The sequence below is a fragment of the Danio aesculapii genome, chromosome 14 (genome assembly GCF_903798145.1).
Source record: "Danio aesculapii chromosome 14, fDanAes4.1, whole genome shotgun sequence".
Taxonomy (NCBI): Eukaryota; Metazoa; Chordata; class Actinopteri; order Cypriniformes; family Danionidae; genus Danio; species Danio aesculapii.
Genome location: NC_079448.1, coordinates 56,425,558 through 56,451,170, shown reverse-complemented (window position 1 = coordinate 56,451,170; position 25,613 = coordinate 56,425,558). Strand labels below are relative to the sequence as shown.

The 25,613-nt window shown below is 35.8% G+C and overlaps 1 protein-coding gene across 1 annotated transcript; it reads left to right on the top strand.

The window, feature by feature from the left end:
• Positions 1-81: 81 nt before the first annotated feature.
• polr2b (RNA polymerase II subunit B) lies at positions 82-25,508 on the top strand. The gene is made up of 25 exons (XM_056472750.1): positions 82-184; positions 495-567; positions 3,264-3,414; positions 4,026-4,138; positions 4,832-5,051; positions 6,286-6,444; positions 7,905-8,069; positions 8,251-8,447; positions 10,669-10,788; positions 11,248-11,434; positions 11,750-11,893; positions 13,092-13,231; positions 13,874-13,985; positions 14,067-14,221; positions 14,644-14,842; positions 15,211-15,379; positions 16,486-16,582; positions 16,672-16,766; positions 17,425-17,675; positions 18,128-18,217; positions 19,517-19,624; positions 21,939-22,052; positions 22,460-22,619; positions 23,668-23,863; positions 25,492-25,508. Exons 1-23 carry the CDS (start codon positions 166-168, stop codon positions 22,532-22,534), a joined length of 3,153 nt encoding a protein of 1,050 aa, XP_056328725.1. The 5' UTR covers positions 82-165; the 3' UTR covers positions 22,535-22,619; positions 23,668-23,863; positions 25,492-25,508.
• Positions 25,509-25,613: the final 105 nt, after the last annotated feature.

The following is a 25,613-nucleotide window of genomic DNA, read 5'->3' as shown; positions in this document are numbered from 1 at the left end:
AGTAACTGGGTGACTATATGGAATGAAATAAAATAAAATCGCAAGCGCCGGAAGTGGCGTATAATCCCGCCGCCGCCTGTGTTGTCTTCAGAGCGGCTCAGACGTGAGGCGCGCGCAGAAGCTGTTTGTTATCATCAGAAATATCGATAATAAGCGGTGAAAATCATGTATGATCAAGACGAAGGTATGTGTGAGGACACATAAGCGCATTGTGTGTTTATTGGTTGTTTTGTTTTAGTGTAATGTGTGATTTATGCTTTATTTTCAAGCGTTAACGCAACGTATATGCTAACCGGCTAACACTTGCTTTGTCAGAAATGAGCAACATATGCAAAGTTTGGTATATTAAACACACGGTTCTGTTTCAGGTATAGCTTAATAAGAGTTTAACGTGTGTTTTGTGTGCTAGACTGCTATGTGGGAGTTTATTTAAGTATATAAGCTGATGTGTTGTGGTTCGACCTGTTGAAGTAAATCAATTCTAATCACTGCAGATATCCAGTATGATGAAGATGATGATGAAATCACCCCTGACCTGTGGCAGGAGGCCTGCTGGATTGTCATCAGGTAGTAAAAACCCTGCTATTATTGATGCATTACATGTACAAACTGACTTTATACACAGAAATAATATTAAATATGTACAAAGTTATAAGTACTTGCAACAAGCTGTGGTTATTACAGTGAGTTTTGATGCTAAATGAGGATTCTGCTTCAAATGCTGGAAAGCTTCTTGTTGTCATGTAAATCTAGTGATTTTGAAGGAGAGCGGCCAGGAATCAGTATTTCAGATGACAGTTATTGAGTATATTCAGGTCAAACTGTGAACTTTAGATAGACTTTGACATTAAAGGATTCAGAATCAGAAAGAGCTTTATTGCCAGGTATGTTCACACATACTAGGAATATGTTTTGGTGACAGCTTTTACAGTGCAACAGGATTACAGAGACAGGACAAAAAACAGATCATAAATATATTTAAAACAATAGAAGTAAGTAGTGAGTGCAAATATACAGATTGACAAGTGTATGTACATGTTTATTATACAACGTTATATGTGCAGCTGTTATGTGCAAATTGGCATGTAAAGTGTGTTGTTAAATAAGTGTATATGTGTATAAAAGTGTACAGCAGTAGTGATGTTGGTTCCACAATTATTATCATCAAGTGTTCATGAGATGGATTGCCTGAGGGAAGAAACTGTTTCTGTGTCAAGCTGTTCTGGTGCGCAGTGCTCTGTAGCGCCGACCAGAAGGTAACAGTTCAAAGAGGCAGTGTGCTGGGTGTGAGGGGTCCAGAGTGATTTTGGCAGCCCTCCTGCTCGCTCTGGATAAGTACAGTTCTTGGGGAGTAGGAAGGGTTGTACCAGTGATTCGCTCAGCAGTCCGAACTATTCGACGTAGTCTTTGGAGGTCGTATTTAGTAGCTGAGCTAAACCAGACAGTTATTGATGTGCAGATGACTGAATCAATGATGGAGGTGTAGAACTGTTTCAGCAGCTCCTTTGGGAGGTTAAACTTCCTCAGCTGACGAAGAAAGTAGAGCCTCTGTTGAGCTTTTTTGACAATGGAGTCAATGTGAGTGTCCCACTTCAGGTCCTGTGAGATGGTGGTGCCCAGGAACCTGAATGACTCCACTGCTGCCACAATGCTGTCCATGATGCTCAGTGGGGGGAGAGCAGGGGGGTTTCTCCTGAAGTCCACTAACATCTCCACTGTTTCATTCTTGGGTTACAAAAGACAAGATTTAGGTGTAGACACAATCTTTCCACTCACTGACATTTCAGTGGCCTAATTGCTCTGGAAAATGAATGCTTTCTATAGCATGGAGGAAACTACAGCTCTGTCGCATTGATTTTGTTTAGCTAATTTTATTGAAAACCCATATTATTTGAAGACCTGTATTGTTTAGTTAATTATATTGAAAACAGATATTATGTGAAGAGCCATATTATATTTACTATTTTGATACAAAACACAGATTACACAAAAACCCATGTTATTTTAAGTGGTGTAACAGATCATAAATCTCACGGTTTGGATCACACTGTGGTTTTTGAGTTACAGATCGGACCATTTTTAAGGATCAGCAAAAAAGAGAGGAGACGAATGTAATTTGCTTTTCATGTATACAAAAATATTACTGTGAAAACCATTGGTTTTAACAAACAAAACTTAGAATCTGTAATTTAAATCAAAATAAAAATGAAGAAAAAAGCAGCTTAATAAAGGGAAATATTCAATAGGAAAGATGATCTTTGCTACTGTTGCTGATAATGCTAAATATAGAAATCTAACATCTCGTACAACAGATCATTTAATTTCAGTGAATGATTCAACAATTCACACATAAAAACTTCATGTTTTATTACAGGTTTCTGAAACTTATTCAGTGACATCATTTTGATGGTTGTTTGTCGCCACCCATTGGTTACACAGTGTAACTGCTGCAACATTCACCAGCGTCAAGTTCCATTAAACGCTGATTTAATCTTTACCATAAACATCAGTGTTTATATCTGCTCTATAAACTGTTCTCCCAGTACTTCTGTGTTATTTAATATTTTATAACTATAAAAAGTGTAAAAACTGAATCTCTCTCGATCAGGCACAGATTTGAATGCAGCGCTTCAAAGGATTAATAAACCTATGCAAATCATTATCATTTATGTTGTGCAGGTTTGAATTGAGATCACGATCTTTTCATGATTAATTGCGCAGCTTTACACTGAATACAGGCTAAACACACCGTGACAGAAAACACCTTTAATTAATACCCCAAGAAAGCATTTAGGTGCCTCCACAACTCACTGTCATCTTATATTTTACAGGGAAGACTAAATGCTTTCATAAACGTGATTTGAATGATGCAGGAGGCCATCTCTCTGCTACTGCAATTGTTAAATGTAGGATTTAAAAAAATAAAGTTATTAATCTGCAGGTCACATGCGTTCTGAAGCGTGGGTTGTGATCCGTATGATCACAGATCAACCGTGATCCGTTACACCCCTATTATGTTTTATTGTTTTGTTAATTTGTTTAAAAGCCCATGTTATTTTTATGCTGTTTTGCTAATTTTGTTGAAAAACACTTTATATGAAGACTCATATTTTATTTATCAATTTACTATTTTGACACAAAACCCATATGATGTGAAAACCCATATTCTTTTTATTGCTTTGCTGATTAGTTTGTAAACCTATACGGTAGGAAGAGTCATATTAAGTGTCTTTGCTTGTTAATGTTCACTGTTGCGTTTCCAGCTCGTACTTTGATGAGAAGGGTTTGGTGCGACAGCAGCTGGACTCCTTCGATGAGTTCATCCAGATGTCTGTGCAGAGGATAGTGGAGGACGCTCCACCCATAGACCTGCAGGCTGAAGCCCAGCACACATCTGGAGAGGTGGAGGAACCGGTGAGTAGACACAACTTAATTGAGTTTATTGTCTGATTGTAATTAATACTGAGATGATTATAGAGCAGCACACAGTGTAGAAGTGCAATAAAAATCCAGAAAGGGCAATCTGTTATATAACTCGATAATTATGCAAAATGATAAACAGTATGCCCAATGATGCAGGAATTAAAGTTCTCCATTCATGAATGCCTGAACACAGCATCTATAATACTAGATTTAATGGTCTGGCAATTGTTCAGCATGTTTAATAAATAGAATTACACAAACATGTCTAAATGTATATGTATGTGTGTGTTAAAGGTCTTGTGTGGATGTTTTTGACTCTGCTAAGGCATAAATGTACCAAATATTTTTGCACTTTTAAACTTGTTTATTACAGCTTTTAAAAAACTCAAACTGGCTGTGTTATTCTTTTGCTCTCAGCTATTTAAAGCCTAAATTTAAGCATTGTGGCCTGAAAAACATATTCAGTCAGGAGAATTAGTTTGACTTTAATCCATCAACAAATGCAACACATTTGGCTGTTGTTGGAGCTCATGTATGTTCATTAATGTGCAGTTATGAGTGTCTCTCTAAAATGAATTGTGTGTTTGTTTGTGTTTCTGCAGCCTCGATACCTGCTGAAGTTTGAGCAGATCTACTTGTCCAAACCTACGCATTGGGAAAGAGACGGCGCTCCGTCACCTATGATGCCGAACGAAGCCAGACTTCGAAATCTCACGTCAGTAATGATGATACCTGTGCATATATAAATGAATGTTTTATTAGTTTAGTACTCTAATATGTAATTACATTAATTTCCAAGTGATAAAGATACTCATGTGAATGTATAAAGTTGAAGTCAGAATTATTCGCTGCCCTTCTGGAGAAAGTCTTATTTGTTTTATTTCGGCTAGAATAAAAGCAGTTTTTAATAGTTTTAAAGCCATTTTAAGCTCAATATTATTAGCCCCCTTCAGCAATATTAGTGTTGGATTGTCTCCAGAATAAACCACTGTTATACAATAACTTGCCTAATTACCCTAACTTTACCCTAATTACCCTAGTTAAGCCTTTAAACGTCACTTTAAGCTGAATACTAGTGTCTTGAAGAATATCTACTCTAATATTATGTGCTGTCATCATGACAAAGAGAAAATACATCAGTTATTAGAGATGAGTTATTAACACTGTTATGATTAGAGATGTGCTGGAGAAAAACTATATTAAACAGAAGTTGGGGAAAAATACCTAAAGAAGTAAAATTTAACATTGACTAATAATTCTGGCTTCAACTGTATATAGCCTATTTGCAGGTATTTTGAGCTCAAACTTCACATACACAGACATCTTGTTGTTTATTTTGCATCTGGTAAATGATTGCATGATAGGTCCTCTAAGTATTTAACAGGTTTTTATTGTGTGTAATATGCAGGTATTCTGCTCCTCTGTATGTGGACATCACAAAGACCATCATAAAAGACGGGGAGGAGCAGCAGCAGACGCAGCATCAGAAAACATTCATCGGCAAAATTCCCATCATGCTCCGCTCCACGTACTGTCTGCTGAGCGGGCTGACGGACAGAGATCTCTGTGAGCTGAACGAGTGTCCGCTGGACCCCGGAGGATACTTCATCATCAACGGCTCAGAGAAGGTCACATCTCAGTACTACAAATAATAACATAAATACATCAACACTACCTGTCAATAAAACGAGCTGTAAATTAAGTTAACTAACATCAGTGTTTGGCTATATTTGCTATATGTAGTGTTCTGCATAAACAAGCACACCCCATATTTTCATTCATTTCTCTGTGATTATAAGTCATGTATTTTGGTGCATTTTTACAAAACTGGATTATTGCATTGATATATTTATTAAAATAATATTTTAGTCACTGAACATCTTCAGAAATGGAATGATAATACATTTAAATCATTTAACATATTTTAACAAAACACCTACATGCAATATCTTTAACACGCTACAGTCAGAACATTAAAGATGCACAAGCTTCAGGTGTACATTTGGACTTTTTACTATTAGTACTATTAATATTTAATGTTGCAACAATAAATTAATATTTAAAAATTACGTCTGTGCCAATAGCCTAGTGGTTAGTGCGTCGACACAGCACCAAGGTGCTCAAGGCGACCCGAGTTTGATTCCCGGCTCGAGGTGCTTTACCCATCCTCCCTCTATCTCTGATCCCCACACTTTCCTGTCTGTAAAATCTTCACTGTCCTATCCCAATAAAGGTGAAAACCCCTTATATATATATATATATATATATATATATATATATATATATATATATATATATATATATATATATATATATATATATTTAAAATTTACAAGCTACAAAATTTCAACACAATTTTATATATTTTTGTTTCTCTTGATTTTTGCTGAAATTTTTATTAAAATTTTCCCTATCGTATTAATTTGGGTGTGCCAGTTTTTGGACCGTTATTTTGATAGATTAGCTTCAGATTTGGCTTCAGTACTGACTAATCTAATGCATATGCACAAATATATTACTGTAAAGCATCCTGTAGGTAATGAGAATGTAAATGAGAGATTTGTGAGGGGTGAACTCGTATATGCTGAACACTGTATGTACATGATAACAGTATTTACACACTTTACATTTAAACATGATCAGCCTTAGTTTCACCTCCTTTTATTTTTGCATCTTTCTCATGTTGATCAAAATGCATCACGACTGCTCATTTACCACCTGAACCTGTGTAAAAGGTTATAAATTAAGGTTTTTAAATTAAGCTTTAATTATATTAAGATCTTCAGCTCTATCATGCAGCCCTAGACTCCAGCGTGTTGTGTTTCTCCAGTCTGAATGATCAGTGTTGTGTGTTTTCTTCAGGTTCTGATTGCTCAGGAGAAGATGGCCACTAACACAGTGTATGTGTTTGCCAAGAAAGACTCCAAATATGCGTACACCGGAGAGTGCAGGTCCTGTCTGGAGAACTCATCCAGACCCACCAGCACCATCTGGGTCAGCATGATGGCCCGAGGAGGACAGGTGCGTCTCCTGCTGCTGCTGGGTCATTATACAGCCCAGTTTCCATCCTAATGTAAAATAATCAAATGTGCATTAGCTGTGTTTCCATCATTGTTAGAGCGGCTGACTGTAGTATTGGTAGCCTAGCAACCAATAATAAACAAGGCAAGCATAATAGACCCTTTTCACATTTCCGGGTTCGTCAGTAGCCGAAGTCGTCATAGTTGGGAAAACTAAGAGCTCAGTGAACGGGAGAGTTCAACAAATACTTTTTTTTTACAGTCTTATTTGCTGCAATAATAATAGAAAAACTCCAGGATGGTGTTATCAAGACTTTCAGAAAGAGGAAAACAATAGTGTGAGACTGATAACGGCAGCCAGAGGAGAGAATACTGTCAGATTTACTGTCCTGTCCAATAGACGCTACTTTAGAAACGCCTTGCGCAAGCTGTAATTCGTTATTTTGTAATTTGAAGCAAAGAGAGTATAATACATGCAGAATTATAAATAAATGTTCAGACATTTAAAAAAATCTAAATATTAAAAACTTTCAATAAAGTACGATGATGATGACCTATAAACGAGTCATAACAGGCTTGTGAAAAGGGTCCATGGGGTCACATGGGTGTAATGTTCACAGGTTGCCAGATTGACGACACTTACAGGAGCAAGTCAAAACTAAAATGAAGTATTCACTCTAATAATTGTGTATGAAGTGAGCATGGGTCCACCTTGCGGCAGTGACTGAGGCATAATGTGCAATGCGTTTGTCATGAAAGTGTGGAATTTGTCTTTATTGCATCTTCTGCACAAAATCAAATAAATTAACTTAAGCAGAAAATAAGTTTTAAGTGGAAAAACATCCTGTGATTAAACTAGAGCGAGTGATGCGGTGCTCTGCGTTTGGTGTGAACCCAACATTATACTGTACATTGCTCCGCTAATGAATACGTATGCAGTATGTGTATTATTGACTAATTAAAAACCACCTGGAGTATTTTTATAACTCTGAATCTGTCTCTCGTTTCGGAGGGTGCTTCTGTCCTCTAGAGGGCGCGTTTTCAGCTGCACCCACATACATTGAGAGCCTTCATGACTGAAATGAAATGCACTGTTTTACTACATTCATCTGACAACCTGGTGTGCTGAAATATAATTGGCTAAACTGGCAGTGGGCGGAGTTACAGTGATCAAAACAAATACTGACATTCCTGCACATTTTCAAAGCAGAATTACTGATTTAGCATTGTTTACAGATAAACAAATAGTTCAATTAGCATGATTCTGAAAACATATTTGGGTATTTTAATAAAAGAAGAGTCAAACATGTACATACAGCAGCTTTAACATTTTTCACACAATTCCAAAACCACTTCAAACAAGTATAACATCTATCATGCAATGCTTCAAATGTGCATTAGCACAGGGTGATGGAGGCCCAGCTAGTGTTGAATTTCTGCAGTTATTTCTGTATATTTCAGGGAGTAAAGAAAAGTGCCATCGGTCAGAGGATCGTCTCCACACTGCCGTATATCCGGCAGGAGGTGCCCATCATCATTGTGTTTCGCGCTTTAGGATTCGTGTCTGACAGAGACATTCTGGAGCACATCATCTATGACTTCGATGATCCGGAGATGATGGAAATGGTACATCACATTAGCACTGTGCAGTAATATACAGGATATATGGTTTAATTTAAAGCTTTAATTCATTCTGACATGGTATGGTGCTTCACATATAACTCAAATCACAGACTTGACACAATAAATACCAGCACCTAACATCAATTGCTCTGCTGTTCAATTAAACTCTGCTGTCTGTCTGCAGGTAAAGCCGTCTCTGGACGAGGCGTTTGTGATTCAGGAACAGAACGTGGCTCTGAACTTCATCGGCTCCAGAGGGGCCAAACCTGGAGTCACTAAAGAGAGGAGGATTAAATACGCTAAAGAGGTTCTGCAGAAGGAGGTGCTGCCGCATGTGGGCGTTTCAGACTTCTGCGAGACCAAGAAAGCTTACTTTCTAGGGTAAAACTGTGTTTATTTAGTTGCATTTTTATTAAAGTGCCCCGAAACCCCCCTGTTTCAGCAGGGTGTTTTCACACCTCTAGTTTGGAAAAAGTCAGGAAAGTGGGCGTGTCCAGCTCTGTTTAGGTGGGAGTGTCGGAGGAGGGAAAGAGGGAAGGTGCATAAAAATGGGAGTTTCGATTTGGGCACACGCTGATTTTCACAGAGGCAAAACACCACACAGACGCAGAGGAGAAAGACAGTGACTGTGTTTACATGGACATCAGTAATCAAATAATTTGCTAAATGATTAAATGGTGGACTTTAACTGCGGTTTGGCACTTTAATTCAGGAACATTTCATTTATGCCCCTCAACACAAACGAGATATGGGATGCGAGGAACTGCTGGAAGAGTGTATTTGTAATGTTTGATTCCGCACGCCGAATGAGAGAGAAAACAGCATTTCTCTGTAACTTAGATCCACTCAGTAGGTAGCGTCAGAAAGCTGTGTGTGTATAGACCTTCCTGTCACAAAATGCAGCAAAATTCCTACACAACGGTTATAGTTTGATTGCGGTGTTTACTTTACACTCGGAGAGCAGCATTTACAGCGGATCTTTCAGCCCATAATATTGCAGTGATATTAACGTACTGTAAACTGAGTAACTTCGAAATCATTTTGACTAAAGTCTGTCTTTAAACACTGAAAGAGTACTGCTGATGATACGAACAGAGACCACTGATCGCTTACTTACCCAATCTGTAGAGACAGGACAGTCAACATCAACTGGAGCCGCGTCTTTATTAAAAGAAGACGAGCGCAAATCTGGATTTCACCATTTCCAGATGAGAAAAGCTCTCGGGTGAAACATGTTCCTTTGACACGTATTTTTGTCACGTGTTGCATGCACTGTAATCCACACGTGAGTACAGCTGCTCTTATATCGGGGAAATGAAAGCAAAACCTTCACTACAGCAACACTGACAACCTCTCCAAACAATTCCTCTTCTTCCACTTGTTTTGGCAACACAACAAGGTGTCTGTCTGCCATCTGAACACTGTACATGTAAAACAGTCTTCAAAGCTCTATCATGCATATTAATGAAGTTGCACCTCATTCACTATAGAGCGCGCTGATTGGTTTGAACCAAGTCTTTCTCATGAATTAATGCTGTACACTCAGAGACGTCACGATGTACTGGCCGGTACAGACATCCCGTCTCCATGCTGGAATACACACAAGGATCTAATCGGCGTGACGCAGCTTAAAAAATGAACGAATTTGCTTGAAATGACGCAAAAACAACCAATTTTCACTTATTAGTGAAGAATATATGTGTCCTAATAGTGTTTATAGCAGCGTGGGACCCGTATATGACTGTCAACAGCTCAAAACATGTGTTCTGGTGTTTCGTGACACTTTAAGACAAAACAAACATATTATAGTGGCCTCTGCTTTTAATATTTGTTCATGAAGTACTCAGATAAAGAGTTATTCACTAGAATTCTGCCTGAATTTAAAGACAAATGTTTACCATATATTAATGTAAAAGTCTGATAAATCACTTGTGTTTGTTTGTTTGTTTGTGGGGTTTTTGTATTTGTATTATTCTGAATTTATTTTGCCATGAAGATAGCCAATGATGCAGACATTAACTCTAAAGTTAAGATATGATGTGCTCAAGTCAAAACACTGAATATGTTGTGGAATATAATTCTAATTTAAAAGAACTGACCTGTGTAGCTTTATTAAACACAAATGCTGGAATCATTCACATTTGATCAAGAAACGTTTCTGATTATTAAAACATTGAAAACTGCTGCTTCGTGGAAACCGTTTTCTGAATGCAAACACGTTTATTTGAAATAGATATCTATTTCTGTTTATGCAATATCATGGCTGATTATGTGCTTTATGCGTTTAATATGATTTTGCATGACATTTGTTTTCTTCCTGAAAGCAGCAGCAGATGGTTTACCTCAGATCTTAAATAATTGAACTAGCAAACATGGTTTAAAATTCTTTGTGCAAACCAGCAAGCATCAGTCACTCAGCATGTGCTTTTATTAATGTTAAAGAGGTTTAATATTGTGTGTTAATTGGATTATAATCCTGTTCGTGTGCTTGTGGCAAATTGCTTGTTGCTGGAATTTTGTTGTGTGTTTTTAGGACTCAGTGTAACGCTCACTTTTGATTTAATGTGTTTGAGCATATATTGAATTTTTTCTCTTTGTGCAGTTATATGGTCCACCGTCTGCTGCTGGCCGCTCTGGGCAGACGAGAGCTGGACGACAGAGATCATTACGGCAACAAGAGGCTGGATCTTGCCGGACCGCTGCTTGCCTTCCTTTTCAGAGGGTAAACCTCTTCCAAAACCTTCAGAAAGAGTTCTAGATGCATCAAATAAACTTCATGAAGTGCTCTAGATGCATTAAATAATACCCCTCATAATGTCTTCTAGATGCATGAAGTAATAACATTCAGTGTTCACAATGCGTGAAATGATAACCTACATAAAGTGCTCTAGATGCATGAAATAAACTTCTTAAAGTGCTCTAGATGCATGAAATAAACTTCTTAAAGTGCTCTAGATGCATGATTTAATAGCCCTCATGAAGTGCTCTAGTTGCATGAAATATTACCCTTCATAATGTCCTCTAGATGCGTGAAGTAATAACATTCGGTGTTGACAATGCATGAAATGATAGTCTTCATAAAGTGCTCTAGATGCATCAAATAATATTCCTCATGAAGTCTTCTATATGCATGAAGTGATGCTTGTGCATGCTTCACCATATCTTCATCTGTTTTTGCCAGAATGTTTAAGAACCTGCTGAAGGAGATCAGGATTTACGCTCAGAAGTTTATTGATAGAGGGAAAGACTTTAATCTGGAGCTGGCCATTAAAACACGCATCATTTCTGACGGACTGAAGTATTCTCTGGCCACAGGGAACTGGGGAGATGTGAAGAAAGCCCACCAGGCCAGAGCTGGAGTCTCTCAGGTCAGCTCACGTCTGCTCTGTTTCTGTCTCTTTACTCATGTTTCCTAAAGGATTAGTTCACTTAAAAATATACATTCTGTTACAATAAGTAGAATATGTGGAGAAATAACATGACACCTTTATGCTATTTCAAAAAAAATGAGCATTGATGATCACAAGTAAATGTGGATTTTTTTGGAATATCATAAACATGTTGTGTTATTTTCTACATATTTTACAAGAAGAGAAATCTGTTACAAATACAAGTTGTGGTACCCAGTGTTCCCTTTAAGGTGGGAACGGTTCTCTGATGTTTTGTGGTGTGTGTGTGTGTAGGTGTTAAACCGGCTGACCTTCGCCTCCACTCTCTCCCACCTGCGGCGTGTGAACTCTCCCATTGGCCGAGATGGTAAACTGGCAAAACCCCGGCAGCTCCACAACACACTGTGGGGAATGGTGTGTCCTGCAGAGACCCCCGAGGTAAAACACTGCTCCACGGTTACACTTAATGCTACGCAATTATGCATAATCAATCTAAAAGCAAACTTCATAACCTAAAACCGACATAATCCAAAACTTTCCCTTTAAAAACACACTACTACTGCCAGTGGACAGACTGAGCGCTTGAGAGTTTCATAAACACACTCTCTCTTATGTAAGAGAAAGTTTCTCATTCTTTATGATGTTCATTATTCATCAGATAATGTTTCTACCATCTGCATTTTCACCTGAGCTATTCAGTTCAAGTGAATGCAAACTAATTTCTACCATCCACATATTATTATCTTAACTGTTATTATAGATGCATGTTCATGTTGTTATTTGATCATTTTTCACATTGCATTATTAAAAATTATATTCTTTTACAAAATATTTAAATTATTCTCTGCTTTTAACAGGACAAATGTAAATTTGCTTGCTGGAGCTGCTGAATATTGTCCAGTTTTGACATGGAATTTTATTTTGTAGGGAACTTTTCTTCTTCACATTAATACTAAAACTAAAACTTGACCTTTTTTTTCTCAGGATATCATCATTCCAAGCAATATTTCAGTTTGAAGAGTTCATCAAATAACCATAATAGTTTGTTGTTTAATATCGCAAAGGTTAGATATGTGCTCTTTCATTAGGAAAAGATGCCTTTAATAGTCGAGTCTATTTACAGTAGTGTGACAGCATAATGAAGCATAAATAGAAAAATAATAAGTAAAATAAATAATTGAAAATGGGCAGCATGGTGTGTCAGTGGTTAGCACTGTGGCGTCACAGCAAGAAGGTCGCTGGTTTGAGTCCTGGCTGGGTCAGTTGGTGTTTTTATGTGGAGTTTGCATGTTCTCCTCGTGTTGATGAGGGTTTCTGGGTGCACAGTCCAAACACATGCGCTATAGGGGAATTGATTAACTAAATTGTGTTTCCCAGTACTGGGTTGCAGCTTGAAGGGAATCCGCTGTGTAAAACATATGCTGGAATAGTTGGTGGTTTATTCCGCAGGCGACCCCTGATGAATAAAGGGACTAAGCCAAAGGAAAGTAAATGAATAAATAAAAATTAAATAATCATTCATTAATCAGAATTCAATCTTCAAATCTTCAATCAATGTAGGTTTTGATATCAGTTCGTATTTCTGCTAGACGTGTGTCCCTCAGTGTCTGACTGCGGATGTATTGTGTGTTTTCAGGGTCACGCTGTGGGTCTGGTGAAGAATCTGGCCCTCATGGCCTACATCTCTGTGGGGTCGCAGCCGTCGCCCATCCTGGAGTTTTTAGAGGAGTGGAGTATGGAGAATCTGGAGGAGATCTCTCCAGCCGCCATCGCAGAGTGAGTTATTGAGTTATTATACAGCACGCTTTACTGCAAACATACTGCACAGTGGGCATGAAGATAACCAGCTCACCACGGTTTAAAACTGCTCCTATTTTCTGTTATAATGTTCCTGTGGTATATCATTATTAATGAGTTATCAGGCCTTGATTCAGAAAACATTTCACTAAACAAATCTCCTATACACTGACATCCAGCATGCTGTAGAGCTCAACACTGCAGTGGCTTTACTGTATATCCACAGAAGATCAAGATATCCAAAGATGAATCTTCAAGAAATCTGTGTGTTTAAAACTAATGTAGACAGCAGAAGGCAATGCTTTAGTTGAGTTATTCAGTCTGACATGTTTACATATATAAAATATTATGAATGTCTCTTAAAATAAAGTATATAGTGTTCAATGGGAATTATTTTTTTATCTAGACAGTTCAAATGAGCATATTTTAGAGTGGTAATCGCAATACCATGATGTTTATATGCAAGGTTATCATACTGTCTGAGTCCCCATGACTATTGCTCGTTCTGGCCAATGAGCTCTGATGTTAACTTGACAAGACTGACGAAACCCAATGGCGACAGACAGAAACTCTCAGTAAGCATATTTGCAGTGTGTAATGTATGCGTGTTTGTTCCTTCAGTGCCACTAAGATTTTTGTGAACGGCTGCTGGGTGGGCATCCACAAAGACCCCGAGCAGCTGATGAACACACTGCGCAAGCTGAGGAGGCAGATGGACATCATCGTGTCGGAGGTGCTGTTCTGATCTCTAGATTATATCCTGCTTAATATTGTGCGCAGCAGCTGAGTGTGGTGGTGTTCTGTGGGTCTGCAGGTCTCCATGATCAGAGATATCCGCGAGCGAGAGATCCGCATCTATACTGACGCCGGCCGCATCTGCAGACCGCTGCTGATCGTGGAGAAACAGAAGCTGCTGCTGAAGAGGCGACACATCGACCAGCTCAAGGAGAGAGAGTACAACAACTACAGGTGCGTCTGCGTTTTCCTCAAGTCATATTTAATGCAGCAACTCTGGAGAAAGTCTTATTAGTTTTATTTCAGCTAGAATAAAAGCAGATTTAATAGTTTTAAAGCTATTTTAAGCTCAATATTATTAGCCCCCTTCATCAATATTAGTGTTGGATTGTCTCCAGAATAAACCACTGTTATACAATGACTTGCCTAATTACCCTAACTTTACCCTAATTACCCTAGTGAAGCCTTTAAATGTGACTTTAAGCTGAGTACTCGTCAAATATTATGTGCTGTCATCATGGCAAAGATAAACAAAATCAGTTGTTAAAACTTATATCTATAAATGTGTTAATGTGTGTGTGTGTGTGTGTGTGTGTGTGTGTGTGTGTGTGTGTGTGTGTGTGTGTGTGTGTGTGTGTGTGTGTGTGTGTGTGTAGTTGGCAGGATCTGGTGGCCAGCGGTGTGGTGGAGTACATCGATACTCTGGAGGAGGAGACTGTGATGCTGGCCATGACCCCTGATGACCTCCAGGAGAAGGGCGTGGCTTATTGCTCCACATACACGCACTGCGAGATCCACCCGTCCATGATCCTGGGTGTCTGCGCATCCATTATTCCCTTCCCTGATCACAACCAGGTACTGGCCCATGTAGACACATGCCGATTAGGGTTGAGGATCCAGAACCAGTTTGAAACACTATGAATGAGTGAACTTGATATGCAGATATTGTGACTGTGGTTGGGCGTTATGATTTTCTTCTTGACTCCGCCCACTGGTGTTTATTTTCAGCTCTTGGCTTAACTTTAGGCTCCAGCCAATAGCAGAGCAGCAGCTACTGAGTAGGCGGGGCTAAAGATAGTAAAGCCCCTGATCCGATTGGTCAAATTTAGACAAAGAACAATGCATTAAAATAAATGTATTATCTGTGATGTATATACTACTATCACCATGTATTGTGCAGCCCTATAATATACATCCTATAAGATCCTCTCTCCTGTCCACAGTCTCCCAGAAACACCTACCAGTCTGCTATGGGGAAGCAGGCTATGGGTGTGTACATCACTAATTTCCACGTGCGGATGGACACGCTGGCACACGTGCTGTATTACCCACAGAAACCGCTGGTCACCACACGCTCCATGGAGTATCTGCGCTTCAGAGAGCTGCCCGCAGGTAAACACTGCAGAGTAAAGCCTGGGTGTCCACAGCACTGGTAATAATCAGGGCGTTTCAGCTTACCTTAACTTTTACTATAGAGAAGGATTATGGAGAAGTCTGAAGCTGAGAGTGAGAGAGGCCGGGGCTGAGCTTGTTAATGTAGCAATGTCAGCATACTCGTTAACTATACACACAGGGATTGGCTGAGTGGGAGGGGGAGGAGTCTTTGTCAGAGATTTATTCATGAGAACTTCATTCATTCATTTTCCTTCAGCTTAGTCCCTTTATTAATCAGGGGTCACCACAGCGGAATGAACTGCCAACTTTCATGGGAACTTTATAGAGTGAAATTATTGTTGCCATGTTCAAATAAGTGTTTCAAAATAAAAATATAAAAATAAAAAAATGTAATGAAGGCTAAGTGAAGAATTGCATTCTAAAAAGTACATTTTCTGCCAATTATAATAATTAAATAAAGTTAATGTAGCAATATTTTTAATATATTTGGGAAATATGTAAAAATAGGCAATTTCTTTTTCTTTTTTATTTATAGAAAATTGTGTGTATGTATGTATGTATGTTTATATATTATTATATAAAATTATTTATTTTTTACTGTGTGTGTGTTTTGAACTATATATATATATTAATGCTTATTATATATATATATATATATATATATATATTAATAATATATATTGAGGCTAGTTTTATTTTTTAATGCTCTAAATAGAGTACTGTGATGCCTGTTATTTTTAACATTTTCTCCTAAATTGGAAAATTAGGAGCTAATTTTAATGTTAAGACTAGAGTAATGACAATGAAAATTATGTTTTATTAATAAAATATTGTTTAAAGTTAGAGTGTTCTTTTACTGTATTTGTTTTTAAAGGTGAATGCAGTTTCTGTGTGCAAAAGAGACTCATTCAATAAACAAAACAACAAAAATCTGACTGACCTGAATGTGTTGTTTTGAACAGTAGTGTGTGCGTGTGTGCGTGTGTGCGTGCGTGCGTGCGTGCGTGCGTGCGTGTGTGTGTGTGTGTGTGTGTGTGTGTGTGTGTGTGAATTATTAATGTAAATTCAGAACACATAATATATGCACATGTTTTGTAAAACAGGAATTAACTCCATCGTGGCGATCGCCTCATATACTGGATACAACCAGGAGGATTCTGTGATCATGAACCGCTCGGCTGTGGATCGCGGATTCTTCAGGTACGCTAGAGATCAGCAGGGGGAAGTTTAATATTACACCAATGCTAAAAACCCTGCCATTCCACATGAAACTGTGTGTGTGCTCTCAGGTCTGTGTTCTACCGCTCATACAAGGAGCAGGAGTCTAAGAAAGGCTTTGACCAGGAAGAAATCTTCGAGAAGCCCACACGAGAGACCTGTCAAGGTGCAGTTTATCTATTAATTATTGATATTTTTCTCTAATTACTGTAATTAAATTACTTTTCTGCTGAAAAAGAAAAAGGGAATACTTATTTAATTACAGCTGCTTGTACTTGCCCAATAAATTCTTAATTTCCATATTAGTCAATTCAGAGGAATAGATTTTGGAGATAATTCAATTTAGCAACAAAAGAACATTCCTATCACTCATCAAAATTATTGCATATTATAAATTAATTCAGAATTTTAATGCATTTATTTTTTATTCCTGTATGCATTTTTATTTATATGCATTTATTTATTTATGCACTTGATCCTTCTATATGGTGGATCATAAAGCACTTATTTCATTTTAACCCATGCTCTGCTGAGTTTATCTATGCTTGTGATTTATTATAATTCATGCAGATTTGCTCCTGTACAGAATAATCCAAATCAGTCTAAATTAATGAATTGTTTCTACAAAGCAATGTATCGCAATATACATCACAGAAAAACACAGTTAGGGAGTGTCGGATCTTTTCAGTATCATGCAGCTCTAGTGTGTAGGCCAGTGTGATTTCCGTTTGAATCTCCACCTGTAGTAAAAGCCCTCCAGTGGATGTGTGTGTTGTTGCCTCCATCATCATATAAAGTGTTTGTGTGGTGCGTTTCCTCTGCAGGAATGAGACACGCCATCTATGATAAGCTGGATGATGATGGTCTGATCGCTCCGGGTGTGCGTGTGTCCGGTGAGGACGTGATTATCGGTAAAACGGTGACTCTGCCCGAGAACGATGATGAGCTGGACAGCACCAACCGCCGCTACACCAAGCGGGACTGCAGCACCTTCCTGCGCACCAGCGAGACCGGCATCGTGGACCAGGTCATGGTCACGCTCAACCAGGAGGGATACAAGTTCTGCAAAATCAGGGTGTGTGTGTCTGCTTTAAACCAACAATCTTCATCTGTCATTTATACAGCGCATATTACTTACAGTGCAGATTGGGTCAAAGAGCTTTAACACTCCTGTTGATGTATGGGTCAAAATCACATCAGTGTGGTGACCTGTAAATGACCCAGAGATTAGAAAAAAATTTATACTTTTTTGTGTGTGCGTGTTCTCACTCTCCAAAACACACACACACACACACCCAAGCATGCATACACACTCCTTCACTCTCTCACACGCACACACACACACACACACACACACACACACCCAAGCATGCATACACACTCCTTCACTCTCTCACACGCACACACACACACACACACACACACACACACACAAGCATGCATACACACTCCTTCACTCTCACACACACACACACACACACACTAAACTGTGTATCAGATGTATAAATGTGTGTCATGTTTCTGCAGGTGCGTTCAGTTCGTATTCCACAGATTGGGGATAAGTTTGCCAGTCGACACGGACAGAAGGGAACCTGCGGGATCCAGTACAGACAAGAGGTGCGAGCTCTTTATTCACCTTTTTATGTGTTTTTATTTTTATGTTTTTTATTAGTTTTATTTTTGTATTTATTTTTATTTTCATTTATTTATTTTTTATTGATTTTATTTTTATTCTATGTTCATATATATATCTGCATACTAATTATTAATAGCTACCTGTCCATATATTCCTCTAGTGTAAAACTCTGATCATAGTTAATACCACCTGTATATAATGTTCATAGTACATCCTACTGTTCTCTTGCTGCTATTGCACTCCTGCTTAGACCTAAATTGCATTTCGTTGCCCTGTACCTGTACATGCGTAATGACAATAAAGTTGAATCTTGAAAGTTGAATTCACTCACCATTTACTGATCCTCAAGTGGTACCAACCCTTTATTAGTTTCTTTTTATATATCAGTAGATATAAAAAGATATTTTGAAGAATGCTCATGATAGGTTTTAGCTGTGAAATAACTAATCATTCAGCTCTAAACCTGCCGGAACTACTTTAGCTCTGCCTTTATTTGACAATAACCAAACACCTGAGAGTGACCAGCAGCCAATCAGAATCCAGCATATATAATGTGTGTGTGCGTGTGCGTGCTAACATTATTAACATTTATTATAATTTTTATTTTGTTTTTTATTTTATTTATTAACATTTATTTATTTGTATTAATTTTGTTATTTTATTTCACTTTTTTATTTTATTAACGTTTTATTTTATTTAGCATTTGTTTTGTTTAAATATATTTTATTTTATTTCACTTTACTAACATGTATTATTATTTTTGTTCATTTGTTTTTATTTTATTTATTAACTTTTATTTATTTTATTTTAATATATTTTATTTTATTTAGTATTTTTGGTTTTAAAATATTTAATTTTATTCATCCAAAACTAAAAATCAGTGCTGTGAGTGAACATGAGTTTTCATGATGTGTGTAACGCAGCTGTTTCAAAGTACAGCATAATTGAAGACTTGAGACTTTAATCTGATAATCTAAAAGAATTGAGTCTTTAATCTTACAGTGTGACTGACTTTACTCTGTATTAATGCTAATAAGTGTTAAGATCACAACACTAGGCTTTGACCAATCAGAGCAGAGTAGGAGAGAAAAGAGCAGATTCTGCTGTGGCTTCATGAGAAAATGTCAGTGTGTGTGTGTGTGTGTGTGTTATCAGTGTTTAGACTGGTCTGCAGCTGTTGTTTTTCCAGCTCCTCCTGATAGCGGAGACTCTCAGATGAGTTGCGCACAGTCTTCACTGTAAATCCTCCTCTCTCTCTCTCTCTCTCTCTCTCTCTTCAGGATATGCCGTTCACTTGCGAGGGAATCACTCCAGATATCATCATCAATCCTCACGCCATCCCATCCAGAATGACAGTCGGCCATTTGATCGAGTGTCTACAGGGGAAGGTAGAGCCATGCTACTGACATCTGAGCCATCTGTGTTAAGCCCTGGTCAGATCACACGAATTTGTCACGATTTCGGCACTATTTCCTTGGCGTAGGGTATCGTGGGGATTCGTAAATGACAAATGGGTGTCGTGACGCAACATTCAATCATTTCTTCTCCTGTAATGTGGCATAGTTCACGATAGCCAATACCAAGCCTGCGACGCCTCACGACACCATCGCAGAGAGTCTAGCATGAGTTGTTTTTTTCCGTCTTGTGGGTAACACTGGGCAGTAGGAGCACATCATTTCTCCGTTATATCAGCGGGTGCTGCCATTAATGTGCTGGGCAGGTAATCAGCAAAATGGCCTGCATTCATTGGTTCTGCAAACTTTCACTACCTTTTCTAAAATATTAAGGTGTTTACAGCAGTTTTATCTGACAGACTGGCACACATATGCAGACATCTCCATCTTACAACCAGTCTCTGAGTTCTCTCAGCCTTCAACAGAGTTTGTTTCTCTGGGGTAATCTGGGAACATGTTCAGTGCTGTGAATACACTGCAGAAGCATCTCCTGCTTATTCAGATGTGTCATTAACACAGTTTAATATCAGCGTCTCTGACACTGTCAATGTTACACTTTCATTTTATTTAGGCTAGATTATTGTTTTATTCAGCAAACCTACACAATCTCATGGCAGTTCGTGTTTTGGCGCATGTAGCAGACGTGTTTTGAAGCGCTGCACCTCAGATGTTATTCTTGTTTATCGATAACTGACCAACAAAAGATGCATTAAAATTAAGATTAAAATGATGTCGGTGCCTATGTGGAAAGTGCACGGACACATGCACTCTGGTGTTAGCGACGACCCGGGTTCGATTCCTGCCTTGAGGTCCTATGCCGATCCTTCTCTTCTCTCTGCTCCCCACACTTTCCTGTCAATTCTCTGTACTGTCCTGTCATATAAAGGTGAAAACCCCTAAAATTAAAATGATAGTAAACAATATTCATTTAAAAATGCTATTTTTTCCCCTCAAAGTTATACGAATGATGTTTGTTTGTGCCCCTCCACTACTCAACCGTGTGGTGATGATTTGTTTGGCTCTGTGGAAAATAAGGGTTTAATGAATGCTTCACTGTGATTGTATCACAAATCTCTGTTATATATTTGCTAATGCTTTAATATGTCATCATTTTAAAGATTATGAGCATCAGATTTTTCCTCAGTGCTGATGTGCTTTCATTTTCTCCGTCTCACTCGCAGCAAGTTCAGGTGAGGGAGTGTTTAATAAGTAACCCTGGCAGGAAAATATACATTCAGATTTTAGAGAAAATATCTTAATATTAGAAAGGAATCATGAATTTGATCCTGTCCATGTGGAAAGGAATGCCCTTAAATAATGTAGTTATTAGTTGTCTGCAAGCATCAGTGTTTGAGATTGAAGTAAGATTTATGATCAGATTGAGATGAGAAATATTGTTACAGCAACACTTGTGACTGCTTTGGGAAATAGTGCTCATTGTAGACGCTACAGGATGACTGATCGTGAACGTGTAGTCTGCCACATCTGTTACCCACGACAAGTCAAGATTTAATCAAGACAAAATCACATAATCTGACATAGTGACTTTTGAAACCGACAATAAATTTCTGATCTGACCGGGGCTTTAGTGACACATGCTTATTCTGGAAAACACAGATTTAATACATGCACTTCAATAATTCTGCCATGCTTGATTAGTCAATGAATGCATATAATCTGCTGTTTTCCTCCACTGAACTCCATATAAAAGACAGAAACTCTTCAGCACAGGCTGCTCTAAAGGATTAATGCCACACACCAAATTAAGACTCGAAATCAGCCCAGAGTGGATGAAAATGACCCAACTGCACACAAGGGTTAAGCAGTCCATTGTTATTTCTAAATCTGGGTCTTCTATTGTGTTTATTTTCCTTTACACGCAGCACTTTGGTCAGCCTCAAGCTGTCTTGACAGGTTTATATACATTAATTTAACTAAACGAAAGCTGAGTTGTTTTTAATTGACCTCCTGATCTAAAAGAGCAAACTATTTCAGGAATAAATCTTTACTAGCTGTTGGCATTTGATCATCTGTAGAAACCAAACACAAATCATTATGTTCAATCAGAGTGTTAAATATTCTGAAGATCGTTATTATTTATCAATGATAATAATAGAAACCTGTTTTTAGACGTGTCTTGACTCCAATATGTTGCTGTTCTAGTGGTTTCTTTAATATGAAAGTTGTTGTTTTTCTACAAGCATCTGCTAAATGAATAAATGTAATGTCAATGTGCTGTTGTGTTCAGGTGTCTGCTAATAAAGGAGAGATCGGTGACGCCACGCCATTCAATGATGCTGTCAATGTGCAGAAAGTCTCCAATCTGCTGTCTGAATACGGCTACCATCTCAGAGGAAATGAGGTCACCAGCTTAAATTAACATATTCATAATGATTATGGTCAATCTGTGATCATGTCAATAGATTATTAATAGATTGTCGATACTATTACTGTCATTTAACTATTATGATGAAACTACGACCATATTAACAGATTATGTTGAAGTTAAGACTATATTAATTGTTGAAATTACAGCAATATTAATATCTCATGTTGAAATTATGACCGTTTTAATAAATGTTTTAAACTATGGTCATATTAATAGCTTGTTGAAACTGCGACCATATTAATAAATGGTTAATTACAATTATATTAATGGATTATTCTAAAATGTATTAATAAAGATTGTTGCAGTTATGACTTTATTATTAAAAATAGTTAATTATGATCATATGTGCATGCGTGTGATGAAGGTGTTTATTCCTGCAGGTTCTATATAACGGCTTTACGGGTCGTAAACTGACATCTCAGATCTTCGTCGGACCACATATTACCAGCGTCTGAAGCACATGGTGGACGATAAGATCCACTCCAGAGCCCGCGGGCCGGTGCAGATCCTCAACAGACAGCCCATGGAGGGGCGATCACGGTCAGTTCTGCATTGACCAGCCTTTATGTTATTTTATTTATTTTATTTACATTTTTTTATTTTAACTTATAATTTTATTTACATTTTTATAATTTTTTTATTTGATTATTTTTATTTATTAACTTTATTTTTTATTTAAACAATATTTTAGATTTTATTAACATTTATTATTATTTTATTAACATTTGTTCATTTATTTTAAGAAAACCTTTACATTTTCGAATTCATTCTTTTATTTACATCTATTATTATTTGTATTTTATTGGTTTTTATTTTATTTATTAACATTTATATTTTAATTAAACCGTATTTTTTCATTTTTAACATTTATTTTTAGTTATTATCAATTATTTGTTTAAAAAAGATTTATAAAAAATCACTTTATAATTTTATTTACATTTATTATTATTATTTATATTTTATTTTATTAACATTTATTTGTTTTTTATTCAAACAATATTTTTTAGTTAATTAACATGTATTATTTTATCTTATTTATTAATATTTATTTAAAATATTAAAGTTATTTCAGTTTTTACATTTATTGTTTGTTTTGTTTATTAACATTTATTTTTATTTATTTAAACAGTGGATTTTTAATTTATTACCATATTTTATTCACCCAAAAATCAGTGCTGTGGGTGAATATGAGCTTTCATAATGTGTGTAATGCAGCTGCTTGTGAATGCAAAAGATCTGCAAAGTTTCAAAGATCAGGATAATTGAAGATTTGAGACTTTAATCTGATAATCTAAAAGAATTGAGTCTTTAATCTTACAGTGTGACTATGGCTTTACTCTGTATATATGTTAATAAGTGTAAGTATTTAACCAATCACAACAGACTGGGTTTGACCAATCAGGGTAGGCTAGGCTCTCTGAAAGGCGGGTTTTAGAGACTGGATCTTTGAACAGACACTGAGAGAAATGAGCAGATTCTGCAGTGGCTTCATGAGAAAATGATATTTATTGTGTGTGTGTGTGTGTGTGTGTGTGTGTGTGTGCGTGCGTGCGTGTGTGTGTGTGTGTGTGTGTGTGTGTGTGTGCAGTGACGGCGGTCTGCGTTTCGGAGAGATGGAGCGTGATTGTCAGATCGCTCACGGAGCTGCTCAGTTCCTGAAGGAGCGTCTGTTCGAGGCCTCGGACCCATATCAGGTGCACGTGTGTAACCTGTGTGGACTCATGGCCATCGCTAACACACGCACACACACCTATGAGTGCAGAGGCTGCCGCAACAAGACACAGGTGAGCGCACTATGTCAATAAAATATAAAACAATTATATAAATATAAATAATAAAATACATTCATATATGAAATAATATAAATAAAATAATACAAAATATTTAAATAAATACAAATATTAAATATAAATAAAATAAATAAATGCAAATATGAAATAATATAAATAAAATAAATACAAAATATTTAAATAAATACAAATATTAAATATAAATAAAATAAATAAATGCAAATATTAAATAATATAAATAAAATAAATACAAAATATTTAAATAAATACAAATATTAAATATAAATAGAATAAATAAATGCAAATATTAAATGACATAAATACAAAATATTTAAATAACTACAAATATTAAATATATAAATAAAATAAATAAATGCAAATATGAAATAATATAAATACAAAATATTTAAATAACTACAAATATTAAATATATAAATAAAATAAATTATTGCAAATATGAAATAATATAAATAAAATAAATACAAAATATTTAAATAAATACAAATAATAAATATAAATAAAATAAATAAATGCAAATATGAAATAATATAATAAAATAAATACAAAATATTTAAATAAATACAAATATTAAATATAAATAAAATAAATAAATGCAAATATGAAATAATATAAATAAAATAAATACAAAATATTTAAATAAATACAAATATTAAATATAAATAAAATAAATAAATGCAAATATGAAATAATATAAATAAAATAAATACAAAATATTTAAATAAATACAAATATTAAATATAATAAAATAAATAAATGCAAATATTAAATGACATAAATACAAAATATTTAAATAACTACAAATATTAAATATATAAATAAAATAAATAAATGCAAATATGAAATAATATAAATACAAAATATTTAAATAACTACAAATATTAAATATATAAATAAAATAAATAAATGCAAATATGAAATAATATAAATACAAAATATTTAAATAACTACAATATTAAATATATAATAAAATAAATAAATGCAAATATGAAATAATATAAATAAAATAAAATACAAACTATTTAAATGACTACAAAATGTTAAATATAATTAAAATAAATAAATGCAAATATTAAATAATATAAATACAAATATTTAAATAAATACAAATATTAAATATAAATAAAATAAATAAATGCAAATATTAAATAATATAAATAAAATAAATAAAAAATATTTAAATAAATACAAATATTAAATATAAATAAAATAAATAAATGCAAATATTAAATAATATAAATAAAACACAAAATATTTAAATACAAATAATAAATTTAAATAAAATAAATAATTAAATGGAATTAATTATTTAATTAGTATTAAATAATATAAATAAAATAGATAATAAAATGAATGAAAATATTAAATATGCAAATATTAAATAATATAAATAAAATAATTAAATACAAAATAAATAAAATAATAAATACAATTTAAATATAAAATCCAAAATAATTAAATACAATTAAATATTATAAATAAAATAAAATGCAAATAATTAAATACAAATATTAAAATAAATAATAAAATAATTTAATGCAAATATTTAAAACAGTAAATAAAAAAACTGCTGCTGGTGTAATGGTGTAATTGTTGTCCTGCAGATCTCTCTGGTGCGGATTGCCGTACGCCTGTAAACTGCTGTCCAGGAGCTGATGTCCATGAGCATCGCCCCGCGCATGATGACCAGCTGAGCACACACACACACACACACACACACACACAG